Here is a 27,063-nt window from a genome sequence, read left to right as displayed (position 1 = left end):
TGCAGGGTTAGGCTGGCACTGTAGGGGTTAGGCTGGCAATGTGTAAGGTTAGGCTGGCACTGTAGGGTTAGGTTGGCAATGTGTATTCTTAGGCTGGCATTGTAGGGGTTAGGCTGGCACTGTGCAGGGTTAGGCTGGCACTGTAGGGTTAGGCTGGCACTGTAGGGGTTAGGCTGGCACTGTGTAGGGTTATGCTGGCAATGTAGGGTTAGGCTGGCACTGTGTAGGTTTAGACTGGCACTGTAGGGTTAGGCTGGCACTGTAGGGTTAGACTGGCACCGTAGGGTTAGGCTGGCACTGTGCAGGGTTAGGCTAGCACTGTAGGGTTATGCTGGCACTGTGTAGGGGTTAGGCTGGCACTGTGCTGGGTTTGACTGGCACTGTGTTGGGTTAGGCTGGCACGGTAGGGTTAGGCTGGCACTGTGCTGGGTTTGGTTGGCACTGTGTAGGGTTTGGTTGGCACTGTGTAGGGTTAGGCTGGCACTTTGCAGGGTTAGGCTGGCACTGTGCAGGGTTAGGCTGGCACTGCAGGGTTAGGCTGGCAATGTACAGGGTTAGGCTGGCACTGTAGGGTTTAGGCTGGTACTACATGGTTAGGCTGGCACTGTACAGGGTTAGGCTGGCACTGTACGGTTTAGGCTGGCATTACACGGTTAGGCTGGCACTGTGCAGGGTTAGGCTGGCACTGCAGGATAAGGCTGTTACTGCAGGGTTAGACTTGCAATGTGCAGGGTTAGGCTGGCACTGTAGGGTTAGGCTGGTACTGTGCAGGGTTAGGCTGGCACTGCAGGGTTAGGCTGGCACTGTGCAGGGTTAGGCTGGCACTGTAGTGTTATGATGGCACTGTAGGGTTAGACTGGCACTGTAGGGTTAGGCTGGCACTGTGCAGGGTTAGGCTGGAATTGTAGGGTTTAGGCTGGCACTGCAGGGTTAGGCTGGCACTATGCAGGGTTAGGCTGGCACTGCATGGTTTAGGCTGGCACTGTAGGGTTAGGCTGGCACTGCAGGGTTAGGCTGGCACTGTAGGGTTTAGGCTGGCACTGTAGGGTTAGGCTGGCACTGTGCAGGGTTAGGCTGGCAGTGTAGGGTTAGGCTGGCACTGTATATGGTTAGGTTGACACTGTAGGGTTAGGCTGGCACTGCAGGGTTAGGCTGGCACTGTGCAGGGTTAGGCTGGCACTGTGTAGGGTTAGGCTGGCACTGTAGGGTTTAGGCTGGCACTGTAGGGTTAGGCTGGCATTGTGTAGGGTTAGGCTGGCACTCTAGGGTTAGGCTGGCACTGTGTAGGGTTAGGCTGGCACTGCAGGATTAGGCTGGCACTGTGTAATGTTAGGCTGGCACTGTAGGGCTTAGGCTGGCACTGCAGGGTTAAGCTGGCACTGTATGTTTAGGCTGGCACTGTGTAGGGTTAGGCTGGCACTGCAGGGTTAGGCTGGTACTGTGTAGGGTTAGGCTGGCACTGTAGGGTTAGGCTGGCACTGCAGATTTAGGCTGGCACTGTGTAGGGTTAGGCTGGAACTGTGTAGGGTTAGGCTGGAACTGCAGGGTTAGGCTGGCACTGTGCAGGGTTAGGCTGGCACTGCAGGGTTAGGCTGGCACTGTGTAGGATTAGGCTGGCACTGTAGGGTTTAGGCTGTTAATGCAGGGTTAGGCTGGCACTGTGTAGGGTTAGGCTGGCACTGTAGGGTTTAGGCTGGCACTGCAGGGTTAGGCTGGCACTGTGTAGGGTTAGGCTGGCACTGTAGGGTTTAGGCTGGCACTGCAGGGTTAGGCTGGCACTGTGTAGGGCTAGGCTGACACTGTAGGGTTAGGCTGGCACTGCAGGGTTAGGCTGGCACTGTGTAGGGTTAGGCTGGCACTGTAGGGTTTAGGCTGTTAATGCAGGGTTAGGCTGGCACTGTGTAGGGCTAGGCTGACACTGTAGGGTTAGGCTGGCACTGCAGGGTTAGGCTGTCACTGTGTAGGGTTAGGCTGGCACTGTAGGGTTAGGCTGGCACTGTGTAGGGTTAGGCTGGCACTGTAGGGTTAAGCGGGCACTGTAGGGTTAGGCTGGCATTGTGTAGGGTTAGGCTGGCACTGCAGGGTTAGGCTGGCACTGTGTAGGGTTAGGCTGGCACTGCAGGGCAGGCTGGCACTGTGCAGGGTTAGGCTGGTACTGTGCAGGGTTATGCTGGCACTGTGCAGGGTTAGGCTGGCACTGTAGGGTTAGGCTGGCACTGTGCAGGGTTAGGCTGGCACTGTAGGGTTAGGCTGGCACTGCAGGGTTAGGCTGGTACTGTGTAGTGTTAGGCTGGCACTGTGTAGGGTTAGGCTGGCACTGTGTAGGAGTTAGGCTGGCACTGCAGGGTTAGGCTGGCACTGTGCAGGGTTAGGCTGGCACTGTGTAGGGTTAGGCTGGCACTGTAGGGTTTAGGCTGGCACTGTAGGGTTAGGCTGGCACTGCAGGGTTAGGCTGGCATTGTGTAGGGTTAGGCTGGCACTGTAGGGTTAGGCTGGCACTGCAGGGTTAGGCTGGCACTGTGTAGGGTTAGGCTGGCACTGTAAGGTTAGGCTGGCACTGCAGAGTTAGGCTGGCACTGTGTAGGATTAGGCTGGCACTGTAGGGTTTAGGCTGTTAATGCAGGGTTAGGCTGGCACTGTGTATGGTTAGGCTGGCACTGTAGGGTTTAGGCTGGCACTGCAGGGTTAGGCTGGCACTGTGTAGGGCTAGGCTGACACGGTAGGGTTAGGCTGCACTGCAGGGTTAGGCTGTCACTGTGTAGGGTTAGGCTGGCACTGTATAGGGTTAGGCTGGCACTGTAGGGTTAAGCTGGCACTGCAGAGTTAGGCGGGCACAGTGTAGGGTTAGGCTGGCACTGCAGGGTTAGGCGGGCACTGTGTAGGGTTAGGCTGGCACTGCAGAGTTAGGCGGGCACAGTGTAGGGTTAGGCTTGCACTGCAGGGTTAGGTGGGCACTGTGTAGGGTTAGGCTGGCACTGAAGGGTTAGGCTGGCATTGTGTAGGGTTAGGCTGGCACTGCAGGGTTAGGCTGGCACTGTGTAGGGTTAGGCTGGCACTGCAGGGTTAGGCTGGCACTGTGTAGGGTTAGGCTGGCACTGCAGGGTTAGGCTGGCACTGTGCAGGGTTAGGCTGGTACTGTGCAGGGTTATGCTGGCACTGTGCAGGGTTAGGCTGGCACTGTAGGGTTAGGCTGGCACTGCAGGGTTAGGCTGGCACTGTGCAGGGTTAGGCTGGCACTGTAGGGTTAGGCTGGCACTGCAGGGTTAGGCTGGTACTGTGTAGTGTTAGGCTGGCACTGTGTAAGGTTAGGCTGGCACTGTGTAGGAGTTAGGCTGGCACTGCAGGGTTAGGCTGGCACTGTAGGGTTAGGCTGGCACTGCAGGGTTAGGCTGGCACTGTGCAGGGTTAGGCTGGCACTGTGTAGGAGTTAGGCTGGCACTGCAGGGTTAGGCTGGTACTGTGTAGGGTTAGGCTGACACTGCAGGGTTAGGCTGGCACTGTGCAGGGTTAGGCTGGCACTGTAGGGATAGGCTGGCACTGCAGGGTTAGGCTTGCACTGTGTAGGGTTAGGCTGGCACTGTAGGGTTAGGCTGGCACTGCAGGGTTAGGCTGGCACTGTGTAGGGTTAGGTTGGCACCGTGCAGGGTTAGGGTGGCACTTTATTGTTAGGCTGGCACTGTAGGGTTAGGCTGGCACTGTAGGGCTAGGCTGGCACTGTGCAGGGTTAGGCTTGCACTGTGCAGGGTTAGGGTGGCACTTTATTGTTAGGCTGGCACTGTAGGGTTAGGCTGGCACTGTAGGGCTAGGCTGGCACTGTGTAGGGTTAGGCTGGCACTGCAGGGTTAGGCTGGCACTGTGCAGGATTAGGCTGGCACTGTAGGGTTAGGCTGGCACTGTGTAAGGTTAGGCTGGCACTGTGCAGGGTTAGGCTTGCACTGTAGGGTTAGGCTTGCACTGTGCAGGGTTAGGGTGGCACTTTAGGGTTAGGCTGGCACTGTAGGGTTCGGCTGGCACTGTGCAGGATTAGGCTGGCACTGTGCAGGGTTAGGTTGGCACCGTGCAGAGTTAGGCTGGCACTGTAGGGTTAGGCTGGCACCGTGCAGGGTTAGGCTGGCACTGCAGCGTTAGGCTGGCACTGTAGGGTTAGGTTGGCACCGTGCAGAGTTAGGCTGGCACTGTAGGGTTAGGTTGGCACCGTGCAGAGTTAGGCTGGCACTGTAGGGTTAGGTTGGCTCTGGCACCGCTGGCTCAGGTTCCCGGGCACGGTGGCAGTGCAGGGGTTAAGCCGCCGGCCGGGTGTCAGTCCCGGGTGTGATGTGCAGGCACGTGTATGCAGCAGCAGCAGCAGCAGGAGGAGGAGGAGGAGGAGGAGAGGAGGAAGGGCAGCTGCTGGGAGGAGTAGTGCCGGAGGAGGGCTGCTGGCGCGGGGGGCTGCGGCTCCGCCTCGGGTCTATAAGAAGCGCAGATCTGCGAGAAGCAAAACTCCAACACAAACTCCACGAGCGAGATGGTCAGCAACAGAGCCGCAGCAAGATGCTGGAGGGACAGGGCTTGCTGGGATGGCTGTCACTTGTAGTCCTCCTCTCCAGCGGACCGGCGGCAGCTAACTTCGGGTAGGTGACAATCTGCAGCGCCAGGAACCTGCGGGGATTGATGGCAGCGGGACCTGCGGGATCAGAGGCGGCTGCGACACTCAGTGCTGGCAGTGATACCGAGTATCTGAGCTGGAGGCACCGGGACCTGACGGCAGCGGAGGTACAATGTATCTAAGCGATGACACCGGCACCTGTAGAGAGGTACAAACCATCTGAGCCGGAGTTACATTGTGTCTGCTGCGATCTGTGATACAATGTATCTGAGCTGCAACCGCTGGGAGAAGCTGTGCTGCAAACAGATCCACCGGCTCCGGAGATCTACACTGTATCTGATCTGGAGGAGCTGCGCTACTTTGTATCTGATCTGGAGGAGCTGCGGTACTTGTATCTATTCTGGACGACCTGCGGTACATGTATCTATATTGAAGAAGTTGGGGTTCATTGTATCTCATCTGGAGGAGCTGGATACATTGTATCTATTGTGGACGACCTGCGGTACATGTATCCATGCTAGTGGAGTTGAGATACATTGTATCTATTCTGGCGGATACATTGTATCTATTCTGGAGATGCTGGGGTGCATGTATCTATTCTGGAGATGCTGGGGTGCATGTATCTATTCTGGAGATGCTGGGGTACATGTATCTATTCTGGAGATGCTGGGGTGCATGTATCTATTCTGGAGATGCTGGGGTGCATGTATCTATTCTGGAGATGCTGGGGTGCATGTATCTATTCTGGACCGGTTGGAATACATTCTATCTATTCTGTAGACGCTACATAGATCTATACTGGAGGAGCAGCAGCACTTTGCTTGTGTTCTAGATACAGTGTATAAAAGCTGTCCCTCTCTGGTACGTTGACTCCTCGCCGTCCCTCTCTGGTACGTTGACTCCTCGCCGTCCCTCTCTGGTACGTTGACTCCTCGCCGTCCCTCTCTGGTACGTTGACTCCTCGCCGTCCCTCTCTGGTACGTTGACTCCTCGCCGTCCCTCTCTGGTACGTTGACTCCTCGCCGTCCCTCTCTGGTACGTTGACTCCTCGCCGTCCCTCTCTGGTACGTTGACTCCTCGCCGTCTCTCTCTGGTACGTTGACTCCTCGCCGTCCCTCTCTGGTACGTTGACTCCTCGCCGTCCCTCTCTGGTACGTTGACTCCTCGCCGTCCCTCTCTGGTACGTTGACTCCTCGCCGTCCCTCTCTGGTACGTTGACTCCTCGCCGTCCCTCTCTGGTACGTTGACTCCTCGCCGTCCCTCTCTGGTACGTTGACTCCTCGCCGTCTCTCTCTGGTACGTTGACTCCTCGCCGTCCCTCTCTGGTACGTTGACTCCTCGCCGTCCCTCTCTGGTACGTTGACTCCTCGCCGTCCCTCTCTGGTACGTTGACTCCTCGCCGTCCCTCTCTGGTACGTTGACTCCTCGCCGTCCCTCTCTGGTACGTTGACTCCTCGCCGTCCCTCTCTGGTACGTTGACTCCTCGCCGTCCCTCTCTGGTACGTTGACTCCTCGCCGTCCCTCTCTGGTACGTTGACTCCTCGCCGTCCCTCTCTGGTACGTTGACTCCTCGCCGTCCCTCTCTGGTACGTTGACTCCTCGCCGTCCCTCTCTGGTACGTTGACTCCTCGCCGTCCCTCTCTGGTACGTTGACTCCTTGCCGTCCCTCTCTTGTACGTTGACTCCTCGCCGTCCCTCTCTTGTATGTTGACTCCTCGCCGTCCCTCTCTGGTACGTTGACTCCTCGCCGTCCCTCTCTGGTACGTTGACTCCTCGCCGTCCCTCTCTGGTACGTTGACTCCTCGCCGTCCCTCTCTGGTACGTTGACTCCTCGCCGTCCCTCTCTGGTACGTTGACTCCTCGCCATCCCTCTCTGGTACGTTGACTCCTCGCCGTCCCTCTCTGGTACGTTGACTCCTCGCCGTCCCTCTCTGGTACGTTGACTCCTTGCCGTCCCTCTCTGGTACGTTGACTCCTTGCCGTCCCTCTCTGGTACGTTGACTCCTTGCCGTCCCTCTCTGGTACGTTGACTCCTTGCCGTCCCTCTCTGGTACGTTGTATCCCCGCTGTCTCTCTGGTACGTTGTATCCCCGCTGTCTCTCTGGTACATCTGTCTTGCACTCTGGGCAGCTGGAGACTTCACCGCTTGTTGTGCTCTTGTCCTGGTTGTTGTGGAGCAGTGAGGTGCGGACCCTCGTAGTCCAAGTTACAGCCGTGCAGAGGATTACGGGGCTGATACTCTGCAATGTCTTGTGCCCTTTGTGATTTAGACTCGGTCCCTTCAGCTGTTCGAGGGGATTGTTCTGTCTGCCGATGTTCAGTTTATGTCTCATGTACAACCGCAGGACCGAAGACTGAAGCTAAGCCCCCGGTCATGTGCTCTGCACTGTACTGAGTGCTACAGGATCATAGAATCCTAGAATGGTAGAGTTGGAGGGGACCTCCAGGGTCCTCATGTCAAAACCCCCTGTTCAATGCAGGAGTCACTAAACCATCTCAGACAGATGTCTGTCCAGCCTCTGAAGACGTCCATTGAAGGAGAACTCACCACCTCTCGTGGCCGCCTGTTCCACTCATTGATCTCCTCACTGTCATACAGAGTCTTCTAATATCTAATCTGTATCTTCTCCCTTTCAGTTTCATCCCATTGCTTCTAGTCTTTCTCTGTGCCAATGAGAATAAGGATGGTCCCTCTACAATGTGACAGCCCTTCAGATATCTGTAGACGGCTATTAAGTCTCCTCTCAGTTTTCTCTTTTCCAAGCTAAACATTCCCAGATCCTTTAACCGTTCCTCATAGGACATTGTAGACCGGTCACCATTCTGGTCGCTCTTCTCTGAACTTGCTCCAGTTTCTTCATGTGTTTTTATAAATGTGCCCAAAACTGGACGCAGTATCCAGATGAGGTCTGACCAAGGAGGCAAACTGTTCTGCCCTCCGGGGGCTTCTCTGTGCTCATCTACATCCATAGACATTAATATGGAGGAAAGTATGTGCCCCCCACATCCACCTCCAGGGGCTTCTCTGTCCTCATCTACATCCATAGACATTAATATGGAGGAAAGTATGTGACCCCCACATCCACATCCAGGGGCTTCTCTGTCCTCATCTACATCCATAGACATTAATATGGAGAAAAGTATGTGCCCCCCACATCCACCTCCGGGGGCTTCTCTGTCCTCATCTACATCCATAGACATTAATATGGAGAAAAGTATGTGACCCCCACATCCACATCCAGGGGCTTCTCTGTCCTCATCTACATCCATAGATATTAATATGGAGAAAGTATGTGCCCCCCACATCCACCTCCAGGGGCTTCTCTGTCCATCTACATCCATAGACATTAATATGGAGAAAGTATGTGCCCCCCACATCCCCCTCCAGGGGCTTCTCTGTCCTCATCTACATCCATAGACATTAATATGGAGAAACGTATGTGCCCCCCACATCCACCTCCAGGGGCTTCTCTGTCCTCATCTACATCCATAGACATTAATATGGAGTAAAGTATGTGCCCCCCCACATCCACCTCCGGGGGCTTCTCTGTCCTCATCTACATCCATAGACATTAATATGGAGGAAAGTATGTGCCCCCGACATCCACCTCCAGGGGCTTCTCTGTCCTCATCTACATCCATAGACATTAATATGGAGTAAAGTATGTGCCCCCCCACATCCACCTCCGGGGGCTTCTCTGTCCTCATCTACATCCATAGACATTAATATGGAGTAAAGTATGTGCCCCCCACATCCACCTCCAGGGGCTTCTCTGTCCTCATCTACATCCATAGACATTAATATGGAGGAAAGTATGTGCCCCCCACAACCGCCTCCAGGGGCTTCTCTGTCCTCATCTACATCCATAGACATTAATATGGAGAAAAGTATGTGCCCCCCACATCCACCTCCGGGGGCTTCTCTGTCCTCCATCTGCTCTGGGCACAGTCATGAGGGACAGGTAAGGGTCTTCCTCAAACTGTTCCCACAAAGCTGAAGCTACAATTGTCCCCATTGTCTTGTGCTGAAGATGAAGATTTCCCATCACTGGAGCTGAGGGTCCGCGGCCGCCCCCTGATAACAGCCCATAGCATTGTCCTCTTCCTCCACCATCTGTGCAGCACAATGCAGGCAGGGGGTAACGGCCTCTTGGAATCACCAGACTCCTCCATCAGACACAGATAGACGTGCAGCATTGTGCTTGGTGATGTACGGCTGTGTGCAGCTGGTCAGCCAGGAAGCTTCCAGCAGGGGCGCAGTTTTTGAGTTGATGCTCATATACAGCACCATGGAATCAATGGTGTTATATAAATAATAATATGAACCTGTCAATTGATATATGCTGCGGCGTTTCAGAGAAAAACATACTTTTAATAGTCTGACAGTGAATAACAAGCCTCTGCATATACGGGGACTGTGCAGTTATGGGGTCAGCAGAGTGGTGGCGACATTTCTGCCCTCTGCTCCGCAGCACTTGGCCCCCCGCTCTGTAACATTATGGGGTCTCCACTTGCATGGCGCAGGGTTGGATGTTATAAACCTGGAGGTGATTGCAGTGAATGATAATCGTAGTTTGTTGATTAAAACATGCGGTCTTATACTTTTCTCCATATATTGTATGTTCTCTGATATGTGTCCTGCTCTCTGTGAGGTTTCGCTCTCTTGGTGCTGCTCTCTGTGAGGTTTCGCTCTCTTGGCGCTGCTCTCTGTGAGGTTTCGCTCTCTTGGTGCTGCTCTCTGTGAGGTTTCGCTCTCTTGGCGCTGCTCTCTGTGAGGTTTCACTCTCTTGGCGCTGCTCTCTGAGGTTTCGCTCTCTTGGCGCTGCTCTCTGAGGTTTCGCTCTCTTGGCGCTGCTCTCTGAGGTTTCGCTCTCTTGGCGCTGCTCTCTGTGAGGTTTCGCTCTCTTGGCGCTGCTCTCTGTGAGGTTTCGCTCTCTTGGCGCTGCTCTCTGTGAGGTTTCGCTCTCTTGGCGCTGCTCTCTGTGAGGTTTCACTCTCTTGGCGCTGCTCTCTGAGGTTTCGCTCTCTTGGCGCTGCTCTCTCTGAGGTTTCGCTCTCTTGGCGCTGCTCTCTCTGAGGTTTCGCTCTCTTGGCGCTGCTCTCTGAGGTTTCGTTCTCTTGGCGCTGCTCTCTGTGAGGTTTCGTTCTCTTGGTTTTGCTCTCTTGGCGCTGCTCTCTGTGAGGTTTTGCTCGCTTGGCGCTGCTCTCTGTTATGTTTCGTTCTCTTGGCACTGCTCTCTGAGGTTTCACTCTCTTGGCGCTGTTCTCTGTGAGGTTTCGCTCTCTTGGCGCTGCTCTCTGTGAGGTTTCACTCTCTTGGCGCTGCTCTCTGAGGTTTCGCTCTCTTGGCGCTGCTCTCTCTGAGGTTTCGCTCTCTTGGCGCTGCTCTCTCTGAGGTTTCGCTCTCTTGGCGCTGCTCTCTGAGGTTTCGCTCTCTTGGCGCTGCTCTCTGTGAGGTTTCGTTCTCTTGGTTTTGCTCTCTTGGCGCTGCTCTCTGTGAGGTTTTGCTCGCTTGGCGCTGCTCTCTGTTATGTTTCGTTCTCTTGGCACTGCTCTCTGAGGTTTCACTCTCTTGGCGCTGTTCTCTGTGAGGTTTCGCTCGCTTGGCGCTGCTTTCTGTGAGGTTTCGCTCGCTTGGCGCTGCTTTCTGTGAGGTTTCGCTCGCTTGGCGCTGCTTTCTGTGAGGTTTCGTTCTCTTGGCGCTGCTCTCTGTGAGGTTTCGTTCTCTTGGCGCTGCTCTCTGTGAGGTTTCGTTCTCTTGTCGCTGCTCTCTGTGAGGTTTTGCTCTCTTGGCGCTGCTCTCTCTGAGGTTTTGCTCTCTTGGCGCTGCTCTCTCTGAGGTTTTGCTCGCTTGGCGCTGCTCTCTGTGAGGTTTCGCTCTCTTGGCGCTGGTCTCTGTGAGGTTTCGTTCTCTTGGCACTGCTCTTTGTATGTTTCGTTCTCTTGGCGCTGCTCTCTGTGAGGTTTCGCTCGCTTGGTGATGTGTTCTGATCCCTTTTTTCCTCTAGCCCCTGGGTGTGTGCCATGTTTTGGTGCCCTTCCCTGGATCTTTCACCTTATTTCATCCGTTATTATTTCTTGTGCAGCGCAGATTGCGGAGCGGCCGCTATCCTGTCTGCAGAGGTGCAGCCCCAACACAATGAGGATGGAGGAAGCTCCAGGGGGTTATGTCTCACCCAGTTACTTACTGTGTATGATGGGAGTAGTGATACATTGTATAAAGGAGATTAGATTGTGAGCTCCTGGGGGTCAAGGATGATGGGAGTAGTGATAAATTGTGTGAGATCAGGATGCTGGGAGATGAGAACTGGATGCCAGGAGTAATGATTGGAAGTTTCCATTGCAGCAGGCGATCTGCTCACACCTGGGCTCCAGAGGGAAACCTTTTGTGTTCTCCAGTTGAGAGGACCTTTATTATGAGCAGAATGTGTCCGCTCCGGCACTTCTTGGGAGTATGATCCTCATTCTCTGCTCTCATCTGCTCCTCATTCCATGGCATTCTCCTTGCAGTTCCGCTTGTGGCCAGCAGAGGGTTCCAGTATGCCAGGAATCGGTGGGAGGATGATGAGCATTCGGCAGGTGCATCCTGTTCTCGCTGTTATTCTTCACTTTTACTTCTGCCGAGTTTATGTTCAGGGGAACGAATGAGCGATGCAGCAAAGGGACACTACTTGCGGCACAAGCGCGCTTCTTGCAGCATGGGGGCTCTCCTCGCGGCACGACGATACTGCTTAGGACACGGGGGCTCTCCTCGCGGCACGACGACACTGCTCAGGACACAGGGTCGCTCCTCGCGGCACGACGACGCTGCTCAGGACACAGGGTCGCTCCTCGCGGCACGACTACACTGCTCAGGACACGGGGTCGCTCCTCGCGGCACGACGACGCTGCTCAGGACACAGGGTCGCTCCTCGCGGCACGACGACATTGCTCAGGACACTGGGTCGCTCCTCTCGGCACGACGACACTGCTCAGGACACTGGGTCGCTCCTCGCGGCACAACTACTCTGCTCAGGACACGGGGTCGCTCCTTGCGGCACGACGACTCTGCTCAGGACACGGGGTCGCTCCTCGTGGCACGACGACATTGCTCAGGACACTGGGTCGCTCCTCCCGGCACGACGACACTGCTCAGGACACTGGGTCGCTCCTCGCGGCACGACTACACTGCTCAGGACACGGGGTCGCTCCTCGCGGCACGACTACACTGCTCAGGATACGGGGTCGCTCCTCGCGGCACGACTACACTGCTCAGGATACGGGGTCGCTCCTCGCGGCATGACGACACTGCTCAGGACACTGGGTCGCTCCTCGCGGCACGACGACACGGCTCAGGACACGGGGTCACTCCTCGCGGCACGACGACACGGCTCAGGACACTGGGTCGCTCCTCGCGGCATGACGACACTGCTCAGGACACGGGGTCGCTCCTCGCGGCACGACGACACTGCTCAGGACACGGGGTCGCTCCTTGCGGCACGACGACACTGCTCAAAACACGGGGTCGCTCCTTGCGGCACGACGACACTGCTCAGGACACGGGGTCGCTCCTTGCGGCACGACGACACTGCTCAGGACACGGGGTCGCTCCTTGCGGCACGACGACACTGCTCAGGACACTGGTTCGCTCCTTGCGGCACGACGACACTGCTCAGGACACTGGGTCGCACCTTGCGGCACGACGACACTGCTCAGGACACGGGGTCGCTCCTTGCGGCACGACGACACTGCTCAGGACACTGGTTCGCTCCTTGCGGCACGACGACACTGCTCAGGACACGGGGTCGCTCCTTGCGGCACGACGACACTGCTCAGGACACGGGGTCGCTCCTTGCAGCACGACGACACTGCTCAGGACACAGCGTCCTGTCTGACCAGTGTCCTGTGCTGCTCAGTTCTCAGTGGCAGCAGCGGCATTTCAGAGACAAATAAACCCGGCTGCAATCACACAGCCAACGTCTGACACGTGCTGCCCGGCTCAGGCGCCTCTAATGCTGCCACAGCTTCTGTGCACCACGCTCCACTGCCGGGTCACATCTATTTGGCAATAATGCAGTCGCCATTCCATATCGTTAGTGTTTCACTTCCTCTCAGCGCTCACAGCGACTGCCATCTATACGACAAAGATGGCCGCACTCCACACGTGGGAGAGTGAAACCCTGTGATCTTTATTCACCCATATACGAGCCACGTGACAACTCTTCGATGTGAAAACCTTTCTCCAGCCATGAACATTCAGAGTACAGAAAAAAAGACCTGAAGGTCACACTCCAAAATCACAAAGATGACTTGTGCAACATCCATGTCCGTGCTCTGCACATGCTCCAGGCTCAGCTGTGCTGTCAGTGATCACATGGTATGGTGTCCATGCTCTGTACACGCTCCAGGCTCAGCTGTGGTGTCAGTGATCACGTGGTATGGTGTCCGTGCTCTGCACATGCTCCAGGCTCAGCTGTGCTGTCAGTGATCACATGGTATGGTGTCCGTGCTCTGCACATGCTCCAGACTCAGCTGTGCTGTCAGTGATCACATGGTATGGTGTCCGTGCTCTGCACATGCTCCAGGCTCAGCTGTGCTGTCAGTGATCACATGGTATGGTGTCCGTGCTCTGCTCATGCTCCAGGCTCAGCTGTGCTGTCAGTGATAACATGGTATGGTGTCCGTGCTCTGCACATGCTCCAGACTCAGCTGTGCTGTCAGTGATAACATGGTATGGTGTCCGTGCTCTGCACATGCTCCAGGCTCAGCTGTGCTGTCAGTGATCACATGGTGTGGTGTCCGTGCTCTGCACATGCTCCAGGCTCAGCTGTGCTGTCAGTGATCACATGGTATGGTGTCCGTGCTCTGCACATGCTCCAGACTCAGCTGTGCTGTCAGTGATCACATGGTATGGTGTCCGTGCTCTGCTCATGCTCCAGGCTCAGCTGTGCTGTCAGTGATAACATGGTATGGTGTCCGTGCTCTGCACATGCTCCAGGCTCAGCTGTGCTGTCAGTGATCACATGGTATGGTGTCCGCGCTCTTCACATGCTCCAGGCTCAGCTGTGCTGTCACTGATCACATGGTATGGTGTCCGTGCTCTGCTCATGCTCCAGGCTCAGCTGTGCTGTCAGTGATCACATGGTATGGTGTCCGTGCTCTGCACATGCTCCAGACTCAGCTGTGCTGTCAGTGATCACATGGTATGGTGTCCGTGCTCTGCACATGCTCCAGGCTCAGCTGTGCTGTCAGTGATCACATGGTATGGTGTCCGTGCTCTGCTCATGCTCCAGGCTCAGCTGTGCTGTCACTGATCACATGGTATGGTGTCCGTGCTCTGCACATGCTCCAGGCTCAGCTGTGCTGTCAGTGATCACATGGTGTAGTGTCCGTGCTCTGCACATGCTCCAGGCTCAGCTGTGCTGTCAGTGATCACATGGTATGGTGTCCGTGCTCTGCTCATGCTCCAGGCTCAGCTGTGCTGTCAGTGATCACATGGTATGGTGTCCGTGCTCTGCACATGCTCCAGGCTCAGCTGTGCTGTCAGTGATCACATGGTATGGTGTCCGCGCTCTTCACATGCTCCAGGCTCAGCTGTGCTGTCACTGATCACATGGTATGGTGTCCGTGCTCTGCTCATGCTCCAGGCTCAGCTGTGCTGTCAGTGATCACATGGTATGGTGTCCGTGCTCTGCACATGCTCCAGACTCAGCTGTGCTGTCAGTGATCACATGGTATGGTGTCCGTGCTCTGCACATGCTCCAGGCTCAGCTGTGCTGTCAGTGATCACATGGTATGGTGTCCGTGCTCTGCTCATGCTCCAGGCTCAGCTGTGCTGTCACTGATCACATGGTATGGTGTCCGTGCTCTGCACATGCTCCAGGCTCAGCTGTGCTGTCAGTGATCACATGGTGTAGTGTCCGTGCTCTGCACATGCTCCAGGCTCAGCTGTGCTGTCAGTGATCACATGGTATGGTGTCCGTGCTCTGCACATGCTCCAGGCTCAGCTGTGCTGTCAGTGATCACATGGTATGGTGTCCGTGCTCTGCACATGCTCCAGGCTCAGCTGTGCTGTCAGTGATCACATGGTGTAGTGTCCGTGCTCTGCACATGCTCCAGGCTCAGCTGTGCTGTCAGTGATCACATGGTATGGTGTCCGTGCTCTGCACATGCTCCAGGCTCAGCTCTGCTGTCACTGATCACATGGTATGGTGTCTGTGCTCTGCACATGCTCCAGACTCAGCTGTGCTGTCAGTGATCACATGGTATGGTGTCCGTGCTCTGCTCATGCTCCAGGCTCAGCTGTGCTGTCAGTGATCACATGGTATGGTGTCCGTGCTCTGCTCATGCTCCAGGCTCAGCTGTGCTGTCAGTGATCACATGGTATGGTGTCCGTGCTCTGCACATGCTCCAGGCTCAGCTGTGCTGTCAGTGATCACATGGTATGGTGTCCGTGCTCTGCTCATGCTCCAGGCTCAGCTGTGCTGTCAGTGATAACATGGTATGGTGTCCGTGCTCTGCTCATGCTCCAGGCTCAGCTGTGCTGTCAGTGATCACATGGTATGGTGTCCGTGCTCTGCTCATGCTCCAGGCTCAGCTGTGCTGTCAGTGATCACATGGTATGGTGTCCGTGCTCTGCACATGCTCCAGGCTCAGCTGTGCTGTCAGTGATCACATGGTATGGTGTCCGTGCTCTGCTCATGCTCCAGGCTCAGCTGTGCTGTCAGTGATCACATGGTATGGTGTCCGTGCTCTGCTCATGCTCCAGGCTCAGCTGTGCTGTCAGTGATCACATGGTATGGTGTCCGTGCTCTGCTCATGCTCCAGGCTCAGCTGTGCTGTCAGTGATCACATGGTATGGTGTCCGTGCTCTGCTCATGCTCCAGGCTCAGCTGTGCTGTCACTGATCACATGGTATGGTGTCCGTGCTCTGCTCATGCTCCAGGCTCAGCTGTGCTGTCAGTGATCACATGGTATGGTGTCCGCGCTCTTCACATGCTCCAGGCTCAGCTGTGCTGTCACTGATCACATCGTATGGTGTCTGTGCTCTGCTCATGCTCCAGGCTCAGCTGTGCTGTCAGTGATCACATGGTATGGTGTCCGTGCTCTGCTCATGCTCCAGGCTCAGCTCTGCTGTCACTGATCACATGGTATGGTGTCTGTGCTCTGCACATGCTCCAGGCTCAGCTGTGGTGTCAGTGATCACATGGTATGGTGTCCGTGCTCTGCACATGCTCCAGGCTCAGCTGTGCTGTCAGTGATCACATGGTATGGTGTCCGTGCTCTGCACATGCTCCAGGCTCAGCTGTGCTGTCACTGATAACATGGTATGGTGTCCGTGCTCTGCACATGCTCCAGGCTCAGCTGTGCTGTCAGTGATCACATGGTATGGTGTCCGTGCTCCGCACATGCTCCAGGCTCAGCTCTGCTGTCACTGATCACATGGTATCGTGTCCGTGCTCTGCACATGCTCCCGGCTCAGCTGTGCTGTCAGTGATCACATGGTATGGTGTCCGTGCTCTGCACATGCTCCAGGCTCAGCTGTGCTGTCAGTGATCACATGGTATGGTGTCCGTGCTCTGCACATGCTCCAGGCTCAGCTGTGCTGTCAGTGATCACATGGTATGGTGTCTGTGCTCTGCTCATGCTCCAGGCTCAGCTGTGCTGTCAGTGATCACATGGTATGGTGTCCGTGCTCTGCACATGCTCCAGGCTCAGCTGTGCTGTCAGTGATCACATGGTATGGTGTCCATGCTCTGCACATGCTCCAGGCTCAGCTGTGCTGTCAGTGATCACATGGTATGGTGTCCATGCTCTGCACATGCTCCAGACTCAGCTGTGCTGTCAGTGATAACATGGTATGGTGTCCGCGCTCTTCACATGCTCCAGGCTCAGCTGTGCTGTCACTGATCACATGGTATGGTGTCCGTGCTCTGCACATGCTCCAGGCTCAGCTCTGCTGTCACTGATCACATGGTATCGTGTCCGTGCTCTGCACATGCTCCCGGCTCAGCTGTGCTGTCAGTGATCACATGGTATGGTGTCCGTGCTCTGCACATGCTCCAGGCTCAGCTGTGCTGTCAGTGATCACATGGTATGGTGTCCGTGCTCTGCACATGCTCCAGGCTCAGCTGTGCTGTCAGTGATCACATGGTATGGTGTCCGTGCTCTGCACATGCTCCAGGCTCAGCTGTGCTGTCAGTGATCACATGGTATGGTGTCCGTGCTCTGCACATGCTCCAGGCTCAGCTGTGCTGTCAGTGATCACATGGTATGGTGTCTGTGCTCTGCACATGCTCCAGGCTCAGCTGTGCTGTCAGTGATCACATGGTATGGTGTCCGTGCTCTGCACATGCTCCAGGCTCAGCTGTGGTGTCAGTGATCACATGGTATGGTGTCCGTGCTCTGCACATGCTCCAGGCTCAGCTGTGCTGTCAGTGATCACATGGTATGGTGTCTGTGCTCTGCACATGCTCCAGGCTCAGCTGTGCTGTCAGTGATCACATGGTATGGTGTCCGTGCTCTGCACATGCTCCAGGCTCAGCTGTGGTGTCAGTGATCACATGGTATGGTGTCCGTGCTCTGCTCATGCTCCAGGCTCAGCTGTGCTGTCAGTGATCACATGGTATGGTGTCCGTGCTCTGCACATGCTCCAGGCTCAGCTGTGCTGTCAGTGATCACATGGTATGGTGTCCGTGCTCTGCACATGCTCCAGGCTCAGCTCTGCTGTCAGTGATCACATGGTATGGTGTCCGTGCTCTGCACATGCTCCAGGCTCAGCTGTGCTGTCAGTGATCACATGGTATGGTGTCCGTGCTCTGCACATGCTCCAGGCACAGCTGTGGTGTCAGTGATAACATGGTATGGTGTCTGTGCTCTGCACATGCTCCAGGCTCAGCTGTGCTGTCAGTGATCACATGGTATGGTGTCCGTGCTCTGCACATGCTCCCGGCTCAGCTGTGCTGTCAGTGATAACATGGTATGGTGTCTGTGCTCTGCACATGCTCCAGGCTCAGCTGTGCTGTCAGTGATAACATGGTATGGTGTCTGTGCTCTGCACATGCTCCAGGCTCAGCTGTGCTGTCAGTGATCACATGGTATGGTGTCCGTGCTCTGCTCATGCTCCAGGCTCAGCTGTGCTGTCAGTGATCACATGGTATGGTGTCCGTGCTCTGCACATGCTCCAGGCTCAGCTGTGCTGTCAGTGATCACATGGTATGGTGTCCGTGCTCTGCACATGCTCCAGGCTCAGCTGTGCTGTCAGTGATCACATGGTATGGTGTCCGTGCTCTGCACATGCTCCAGTCTCAGCTGTGCTGTCAGTGATCACATGGTATGGTGTCCGTGCTCTGCACATGCTCCAGGCTTAGCTGTGCTGTCAGTGATCACATGGTATGGTGTCTGTGCTCTGCACACGCTCCAGGCTCAGCTGTGCTGTCAGTGATAACATGGTATGGTGTCTGTGCTCTGCACACGCTCCAGGCTCAGCTGTGCTGTCAGTGATAACATGGTATGGTGTCTGTGCTCTGCACATGCTCCAGGCTCAGCTGTGCTGTCAGTGATCACATGGTATGGTGTCTGTGCTCTGCACACGCTCCAGGCTCAGCTGTGCTGTCAGTGATAACATGGTATGGTGTCCGTGCTCTGCACATGCTCCAGGCTCAGCTGTGCTGTCAGTGATCACATGGTATGGTGTCCGTGCTCTGCACATGCTCCAGGCTCAGCTGTGCTGTCAGTGATCACATGGTATGGTGTCCGTGCTCTGCACATGCTCCAGGCTCAGCTGTGCTGTCAGTGATCACATGGTATGGTGTCTGTGCTCTGCACATGCTCCAGGCTCAGCTGTGGTGTCAGTGATCACATGGTATGGTGTCCGTGCTCTGCACATGCTCCAGACTCAGCTGTGCTGTCAGTGATCACGTGGTATGGTGTCCGTGCTCTGCACATGCTCCAGGCTCAGCTGTGCTGTCAGTGATCACATGGTATGGTGTCCGTGCTCTGCACATGCTCCAGGCTCAGCTGTGCTGTCAGTGATCACATGGTATGGTGTCCGCGCTCTGCACATGCTCCAGACTCAGCTGTGCTGTCAGTGATCACATGGTATGGTGTCCGCGCTCTGCACATGCTCCAGACTCAGCTGTGCTGTCAGTGATCACATGGTATGGTGTCCGTGCTCTGCACATGCTCCAGACTCAGCTGTGCTGTCAGTGATCACATGGTATGGTGTCCGTGCTCTGCACATGCTCCAGGCTCAGCTGTGCTGTCAGTGATCACATGGTATGGTGTCCGTGCTCTGCACATGCTCCAGGCTCAGCTGTGCTGTCAGTGATCACATGGTATGGTGTCTGTGCTCTGCACATGCTCCAGGCTCAGCTGTGGTGTCAGTGATCACATGGTGTGGTGTCCGTGCTCTGCACATGCTCCAGACTCAGCTGTGCTGTCAGTGATCACGTGGTATGGTGTCCGTGCTCTGCACATGCTCCAGGCTCAGCTGTGCTGTCAGTGATCACATGGTATGGTGTCCGTGCTCTGCACATGCTCCAGGCTCAGCTGTGCTGTCAGTGATCACATGGTATGGTGTCCGCGCTCTGCACATGCTCCAGACTCAGCTGTGCTGTCAGTGATCACATGGTATGGTGTCCGCGCTCTGCACATGCTCCAGACTCAGCTGTGCTGTCAGTGATCACATGGTATGGTGTCCGCGCTCTGCACATGCTCCAGACTCAGCTGTGCTGTCAGTGATAACATGGTATGGTGTCCGTGCTCTGCACATGCTCCAGGCTCAGCTGTGCTGTCAGTGATCACATGGTATGGTGTCCGTGCTCTGCACATGCTCCAGGCTCAGCTCTGCTGTCAGTGATCACATGGTATGGTGTCCGTGCTCTGCACATGCTCCAGGCTCAGCTGTGCTGTCAGTGATCACATGGTATGGTGTCTGTGCTCTGCACATGCTCCAGGCTCAGCTGTGCTGTCAGTGATCACATGGTATGGTGTCCGTGCTCTGCACATGCTCCAGACTCAGCTGTGCTGTCAGTGATCACATGGTATGGTGTCCGCGCTCTGCACATGCTCCAGGCTCAGCTGTGCTGTCAGTGATCACATGGTATGGTGTCTGTGCTCTGCACATGCTCCAGGCTCAGCTGTGCTGTCAGTGATCACATGGTATGGTGTCCGCGCTCTGCACATGCTCCAGACTCAGCTGTGCTGTCAGTGATCACGTGGTATGGTGTCCGTGCTCTGCACATGCTCCAGGCTCAGCTGTGCTGTCAGTGATCACGTGGTATGGTGTCCGTGCTCTGCACATGCTCCAGGCTTAGCTGTGCTGTCAGTGATCACATGGTATGGTGTCTGTGCTCTGCACATGCTCCAGGCACAGCTGTCCTGTCAGTGATCACATGGTATGGTGTCCGTGCTCTGCACATGCTCCAGGCTCAGCTGTGGTGTCAGTGATCACGTGGTATGGTGTCCGTGCTCTGCACATGCTCCAGACTCAGCTGTGCTGTCAGTGATCACGTGGTATGGTGTCCGTGCTCTGCACATGCTCCAGGCTCAGCTGTGCTGTCAGTGATCACATGGTATGGTGTCTGTGCTCTGCACATGCTCCAGGCTCACCTGTGCTGTCAGTGATAACATGGTATGGTGTCTGTGCTCTGCACATGCTCCAGCCTCAGCTGTGGTGTCAGTGATCACATGGTATGGTGTCCGTGCTCTGCACATGCTCCAGGCTCAGCTGTGGTGTCAGTGATCACATGGTATGGCGTCCGTGCTCTGCTCATGCTCCAGGCTCAGCTGTGCTGTCACTGATCACATGGTATGGTGTCCGTGCTCTGCACATGCTCCAGGCTCAGCTGTGCTGTCACTGATCACATGGTATGGTGTCCGTGCTCTGCTCATGCTCCAGGCTCAGCTGTGCTGTCACTGATCACATGGTATGGTGTCCGTGCTCTGCTCATGCTCCAGGCTCAGCTGTGCTGTCACTGATCACATGGTATGGTGTCTGTGCTCTGCACATGCTCCAGGCTCAGCTGTGCTGTCAGTGATAACATGGTATGGTGTCTGTGCTCTGCACATGCTCCAGGCTCAGCTGTGGTGTCATTGATCACATGGTATGGTGTCCATGCTCTGCACATGCTCCAGGCTCAGCTGTGCTGTCAGTCATCACATGGTATGGTGTCCATGCTCTGCACATGCTCCAGGCTCAGCTGTGCTGTCAGTCATCACATGGTGTGGTGTCCGTGCTCTGCTCATGCTCCAGGCTCAGCTGTGCTGTCACTGATCACATGGTATGGTGTCTGTGCTCTGCACATGCTCCAGGCTCAGCTGTGCTGTCAGTGATCACATGGTATGGTGTCCGCGCTCTGCACATGGTCCAGGCTCAGCTGTGCTGTCAGTCATCACATGGTATGGTGTCTGTGCTCTGCACATGCTCCAGGCTCAGCTGTGCTGTCAGTGATAACATGGTATGGTGTTCGTGCTCTGCTCATGCTCCAGGCTCAGCTGTGCTGTCAGTGATCACATGGTGTGGTGTCCGTGCTCTGCTCATGCTCCAGGCTCAGCTGTGCTGTCACTGATCACATGGTATGGTGTCTGTGCTCTGCACATGCTCCAGGCTCAGCTGTGCTGTCAGTGATCACATGGTATGGTGTCTGTGCTCTGCAAATGCTCCAGGCTCAGCTGTGCTGTCAGTGATCACATGGTATGGTGTCCGTGCTCTGCACATGCTCCAGGCTCAGCTGTGCTGTCAGTGATCACATGGTATGGTGTCCGTGCTCTGCACATGCTCCAGGCTCAGCTGTGCTGTGACTGATCACATGGTATCGTGTCCGTGCTCTGCACATGCTCCAGGCTCAGCTGTGCTGTCAGTGATAACATGGTATGGTGTCTGTGCTCTGCACATGCTCCAGGCTCAGCTGTGCTGTCAGTGATCACATGGTATGGTGTCCGTGCTCTGCACACGCTCAAGGCTCAGCTGTGCTGTCAGTGATCACATGGTATGGTGTCCGTGCTCTGCACATGCTCCAGGCTCAGCTGTGCTGTCAGTGATCACATGGTATGGTGTCCGTGCTCTGCTCATGCTCCAGGCTCAGCTGTGCTGTCAGTGATCACATGGTATGGTGTCTGTGCTCTGCACATGCTCCAGGCTCAGCTGTGCTGTCAGTGATCACATGGTATGGTGTCCGTGCTCTGCACATGCTCCAGGCTCAGCTGTGCTGTCACTGATCAAATGGTATGGTGTCCGTGCTCTGCTCATGCTCCAGGCTCAGCTGTGCTGTCACTGATCACATGGTATGGTGTCCGTGCTCTGCACATGCTCCAGACTCAGCTGTGCTGTCACTGATCACATGGTATGGTGTCCGTGCTCTGCTCATGCTCCAGGCTCAGCTGTGCTGTCACTGATCACATGGTATCGTGTCCGTGCTCTGCACATGCTCCAGGCTCAGCTGTGCTGTCAGTGATCACATGGTATGGTGTCTGTGCTCTGCACATGCTCCAGGCTCAGCTGTGCTGTCACTGATCACATGGTATGGTGTCCGTGCTCTGCACATGCTCCAGGCTCAGCTGTGCTGTCAGTGATCACATGGTATGGTGTCTGTGCTCTGCACATGCTCCAGGCTCAGCTGTGGTGTCAGTGATAACATGGTATGGTGTCTGTGCTCTGCACATGCTCCAGGCTCAGCTGTGCTGTCAGTGATCACATGGTATGGTGTCCGCGCTCTGCACATGCTCCAGGCTCAGCTCTGCTGTCAGTGATCACATGGTATGGTGTCCGTGCTCTGCTCATTCTCCAGGCTCAGCTGTGCTGTCAGTGATCACATGGTATGGTGTCCGTGCTCTGCTCATGCTCCAGGCTCAGCTGTGCTGTCACTGATCACATGGTATGGTATCTGTGCTCTGCACATGCTCCAGGCTCAGCTGTGCTGTCACTGATCACATGGTATGGTGTCCGTGCTCTGCACACGCTCCAGGCTCAGCTGTGCTGTCAGTGATCACATGGTATGGTGTCCGTGCTCTGCACACGCTCCAGGCTCAGCTGTGCTGTCAGTGATCACATGGTATGGTGTCCGTGCTCTGCACATGCTCCAGGCTTAGCTGTGCTGTCAGTGATCACATGGTATGGTGTCCGTGCTCTGCACATGCTCCAGGCTCAGCTGTGCTGTCAGTGATAACATGGTATGGTGTCCGTGCTCTGCACATGCTCCAGGCTCAGCTGTGCTGTCAGTGATAACATGGTATGGTGTCTGTGCTCTGCACATGCTCCAGGCTCAGCTGTGCTGTCAGTGATCACATGGTATGGTGTCCGTGCACTGCACATGCTCCAGGCTCAGCTGTGCTGTCAGTGATCACATGGTATGGTGTCCATGCTCTGCACATGCTCCAGGCTCAGCTGTGCTGTCAGTGATAACATGGTATGGTGTCCGTGCTCTGCACATGCTCCAGGCTCAGCTGTGCTGTCAGTGATAACATGGTATGGTGTCCGTGCTCTGCACATGCTCCAGGCTCAGCTGTGGTGTCAGTGATCACATGGTATGGCGTCCGTGCTCTGCTCATGCTCCAGGCTCAGCTGTGCTGTCACTGATCACATGGTATGGTGTCCGTGCTCTGCACATGCTCCAGGCTCAGCTGTGCTGTCACTGATCACATGGTATGGTGTCCGTGCTCTGCTCATGCTCCAGGCTCAGCTGTGCTGTCACTGATCACATGGTATGGTGTCCGTGCTCTGCACATGCTCCAGGCTCAGCTGTGCTGTCAGTGATAACATGGTATGGTGTCCGTGCTCTGCTCATGCTCCAGGCTCAGCTGTGCTGTCACTGATCACATGGTATGGTGTCTGTGCTCTGCACATGCTCCAGGCTCAGCTGTGCTGTCAGTGATAACATGGTATGGTGTCTGTGCTCTGCACATGCTCCAGGCTCAGCTATGGTGTCATTGATCACATGGTATGGTGTCCGTGCTCTGCACATGCTCCAGGCTCAGCTGTGCTGTCAGTGATCACATGGTATGGTGTCCATGCTCTGCACATGCTCCAGACTCAGCTGTGCTGTCAGTCATCACATGGTATGGTGTCTGTGCTCTGCACATGCTCCAGGCTCAGCTGTGCTGTCAGTGATCACATGGTATGGTGTCCGTGCTCTGCACACGCTCCAGGCTCAGCTGTGCTGTCAGTGATCACATGGTATGGTGTCCGTGCTCTGCACATGCTCCAGGCTCAGCTGTGCTGTCAGTGATCACATGGTATGGTGTCCGTGCTCTGCTCATGCTCCAGGCTCAGCTGTGCTGTCAGTGATCACATGGTATGGTGTCCGTGCTCTGCACATGCTCCAGGCTCAGCTGTGCTGTCAGTGATCACATGGTATGGTGTCCGTGCTCTGCACACGCTCCAGGCTCAGCTGTGCTGTCAGTGATCACATGGTATGGTGTCCGTGCTCTGCACATGCTCCAGGCTCAGCTGTGCTGTCAGTGATCACATGGTATGGTGTCTGTGCTCTGCACATGCTCCAGGCTCAGCTGTGCTGTCAGTGATCACATGGTATGGTGTCTGTGCTCTGCACATGCTCCAGGCTCAGCTGTGCTGTCACTGATCACATGGCATGGTGTCTGTGCTCTGCACATGCTCCAGACTCAGCTGTGCTGTCACTGATCACATGGTGTGGTGTCTGTGCTCTGCACATGCTCCAGGCACAGCTGTGCTGTCAGTGATCACATGGTATGGTGTCCGTGCTCTGCACATGCTCCAGGCTCAGCTGTGCTGTCAGTGATCACATGGTATGGTGTCCGTGCTCTGCACATGCTCCAGGCTCAGCTGTGCTGTCACTGATCACATGGTATGGTGTCCGTGCTCTGCACACGCTCCAGGCTCAGCTGTGCTGTCAGTGATCACATGGTATGGTGTCCGTGCTCTGCACACGCTCCAGGCTCAGCTGTGCTGTCAGTGATCACATGGTATGGTGTGCTGTCACTGATCACATGGTGTGGTGTCTGTGCTCTGCACATGCTCCAGGCACAGCTGTGCTGTCAGTGATCACATGGTATGGTGTCCGTGCTCTGCACATGCTCCAGGCTCAGCTGTGCTGTCAGTGATCACATGGTATGGTGTCCGTGCTCTGCACATGCTCCAGGCTCAGCTGTGCTGTCACTGATCACATGGTATGGTGTCCGTGCTCTGCACACGCTCCAGGCTCAGCTGTGCTGTCAGTGATCACATGGTATGGTGTCCGTGCTCTGCACACGCTCCAGGCTCAGCTGTGCTGTCAGTGATCACATGGTATGGTGTCTGTGCTCTGCACATGCTCCAGGCTCAGCTGTGGTGTCAGTGATCACATGGTATGGTGTCTGTGCTCTGCACACGCTCCAGGCTCAGCTGTGCTGTCAGTGATCACATGGTATGGTGTCCGCGCTCTGCACATGCTCCAGGCTCAGCTCTGCTGTCAGTGATCACATGGTATGGTGTCCGTGCTCTGCTCATTCTCCAGGCTCAGCTGTGCTGTCAGTGATCACATGGTATGGTGTCCGTGCTCTGCTCATGCTCCAGGCTCAGCTGTGCTGTCACTGATCACATGGTATGGTATCTGAGCACAGCTGAGCCTGGAGCATGTGCAGAGCACAGATACCATACCATGTGATCAGTGACAGCACAGCTGAGCCTGGAGCATGAGCAGAGCACGGACACCATACCATGTGATCACTGACAGCACAGCTGAGCCTGGAGAATGAGCAGAGCACGGACACCATACCATGTGATCACTGACAGCACAGCTGAGCCTGGAGCGTGTGCAGAGCACGGACACCATACCATGTGATCACTGACAGCACAGCTGAGCCTGGAGCATGTGCAGAGCACGGACACCATACCATGTGATCACTGACAGCACAGCTGAGCCTGGAGCGTGTGCAGAGCACGGACACCATACCATGTGATCACTGACAGCACAGCTAAGCCTGGAGCATGTGCAGAGCACGGACACCATACCATGTTATCACTGACAGCACAGCTGAGCCTGGAGCATGTGCAGAGCACGGACACCATACCATGTGATCACTGACAGCACAGCTGAGCCTGGAGCGTGTGCAGAGCACGGACACCATACCATGTGATCAGTGACAGCACAGCTGAGCCTGGAGCATGTGCAGAGCAGTCACTGATCACATGGTATGGTGTCCGTGCTCTGCACACGCTCCAGGCTCAGCTGTGCTGTCAGTGATCACATGGTATGGTGTCCGTGCTCTGCACATGCTCCAGGCTCAGCTGTGCTGTCAGTGATAACATGGTATGGTGTCCGTGCTCTGCACATGCTCCAGGCTTAGCTGTGCTGTCAGTGATCACATGGTATGGTGTCCGTGCTCTGCACACGCTCCAGGCTCAGCTGTGCTGTCAGTGATCACATGGTATGGTGTCCGTGCTCTGCACATGCTCCAGGCTCAGCTGTGCTGTCAGTGATAACATGGTATGGTGTCCGTGCTCTGCACATGCTCCAGGCTCAGCTGTGCTGTCAGTGATCACATGGTATGGTGTCCGTGCTCTGCTCATTCTCCAGGCTCAGCTGTGCTGTCAGTGATCACATGGTATGGTGTCCGTGCTCTGCTCATGCTCCAGGCTCAGCTGTGCTGTCACTGATCACATGGTATGGTATCTGTGCTCTGCACATGCTCCAGGCTCAGCTGTGCTGTCAGTGATAACATGGTATGGTGTCCGTGCTCTGCACATGCTCCAGGCTCAGCTGTGCTGTCAGTGATAACATGGTATGGTGTCCGTGCTCTGCACACGCTCCAGACTCAGCTGTGCTGTCAGTGATCACATGGTATGGTGTCCGTGCTCTGCACATGCTCCAGGCTCAGCTGTGCTGTCAGTGATCACATGGTATGGTGTCCGTGCTCTGCACATGCTCCAGGCACAGCTGTGCTGTCAGTGATCACATGGTATGGTGTCCGTGCTCTGCACATGCTCCAGGCACAGCTGTGCTGTCAGTGATCACATGGTATGGTGTCTGTGCTCTGTACACGCTCCAGACTCAGCTGTGCTGTCAGTGATCACATGGTATGGTGTCCGTGCTCTGCACATGCTCCAGGCACAGCTGTGCTGTCAGTGATCACATGGTATGGTGTCCGTGCTCTGCACATGCTCCAGGCACAGCTGTGCTGTCAGTGATCACATGGTATGGTGTCCGTGCTCTGCACATGCTCCAGGCTCAGCTCTGCTGTCAGTGATCACGTGGTATGGTGTCCGTGCTCTGCACATGCTCCAGGCTCAGCTGTGCTGTCAGTGATCACGTGGTATGGTGTCTGTGCTCTGCACATGCTCCAGGCTCAGCTGTGCTGTCAGTGATCACATGGTATGGTGTCCGTGCTCTGTACACGCTCCAGACTCAGCTGTGCTGTCAGTGATCACATGGTATGGTGTCTGTGCTCTGTACACGCTCCAGACTCAGCTGTGCTGTCAGTGATAACATGGTATGGTGTCCATGCTCTGCACATGCTCCAGGCTCAGCTCTGCTGTCACT

At 55.5% G+C, this 27,063-nt stretch overlaps 1 protein-coding gene across 3 annotated transcripts in view; it reads left to right on the top strand.

The window, feature by feature from the left end:
- The first annotated feature begins 4,406 nt into the window (after positions 1-4,406).
- Positions 4,407-27,063, top strand: part of WNT9A (Wnt family member 9A) — a 178,905-nt gene continuing 156,248 nt past the window's right edge. For 2 of the 3 annotated variants that reach the window (XM_073677175.1, XM_073677177.1), the window contains exon 1: positions 4,407-4,613. In XM_073677175.1, coding sequence (XP_073533276.1) covers positions 4,534-4,613 — 80 coding nt within the window. In that variant the 5' untranslated portion in view covers positions 4,407-4,533. Of the gene's footprint in view, positions 4,614-4,672; positions 4,797-27,063 lie in introns of those variants that run through there. The other variant, XM_073677176.1, reaches the window with a different exon arrangement.

Source organism: Phyllobates terribilis, unplaced genomic scaffold, assembly GCF_046119375.1.
Source record: "Phyllobates terribilis strain yellow unplaced genomic scaffold, ASM4611937v1 Scaffold_4__5_contigs__length_816908805, whole genome shotgun sequence".
Taxonomy (NCBI): Eukaryota; Metazoa; Chordata; class Amphibia; order Anura; family Dendrobatidae; genus Phyllobates; species Phyllobates terribilis.
Note: the sequence above shows the minus strand (reverse complement) of the source record. Positions and strands in the feature narration are given on the sequence as shown.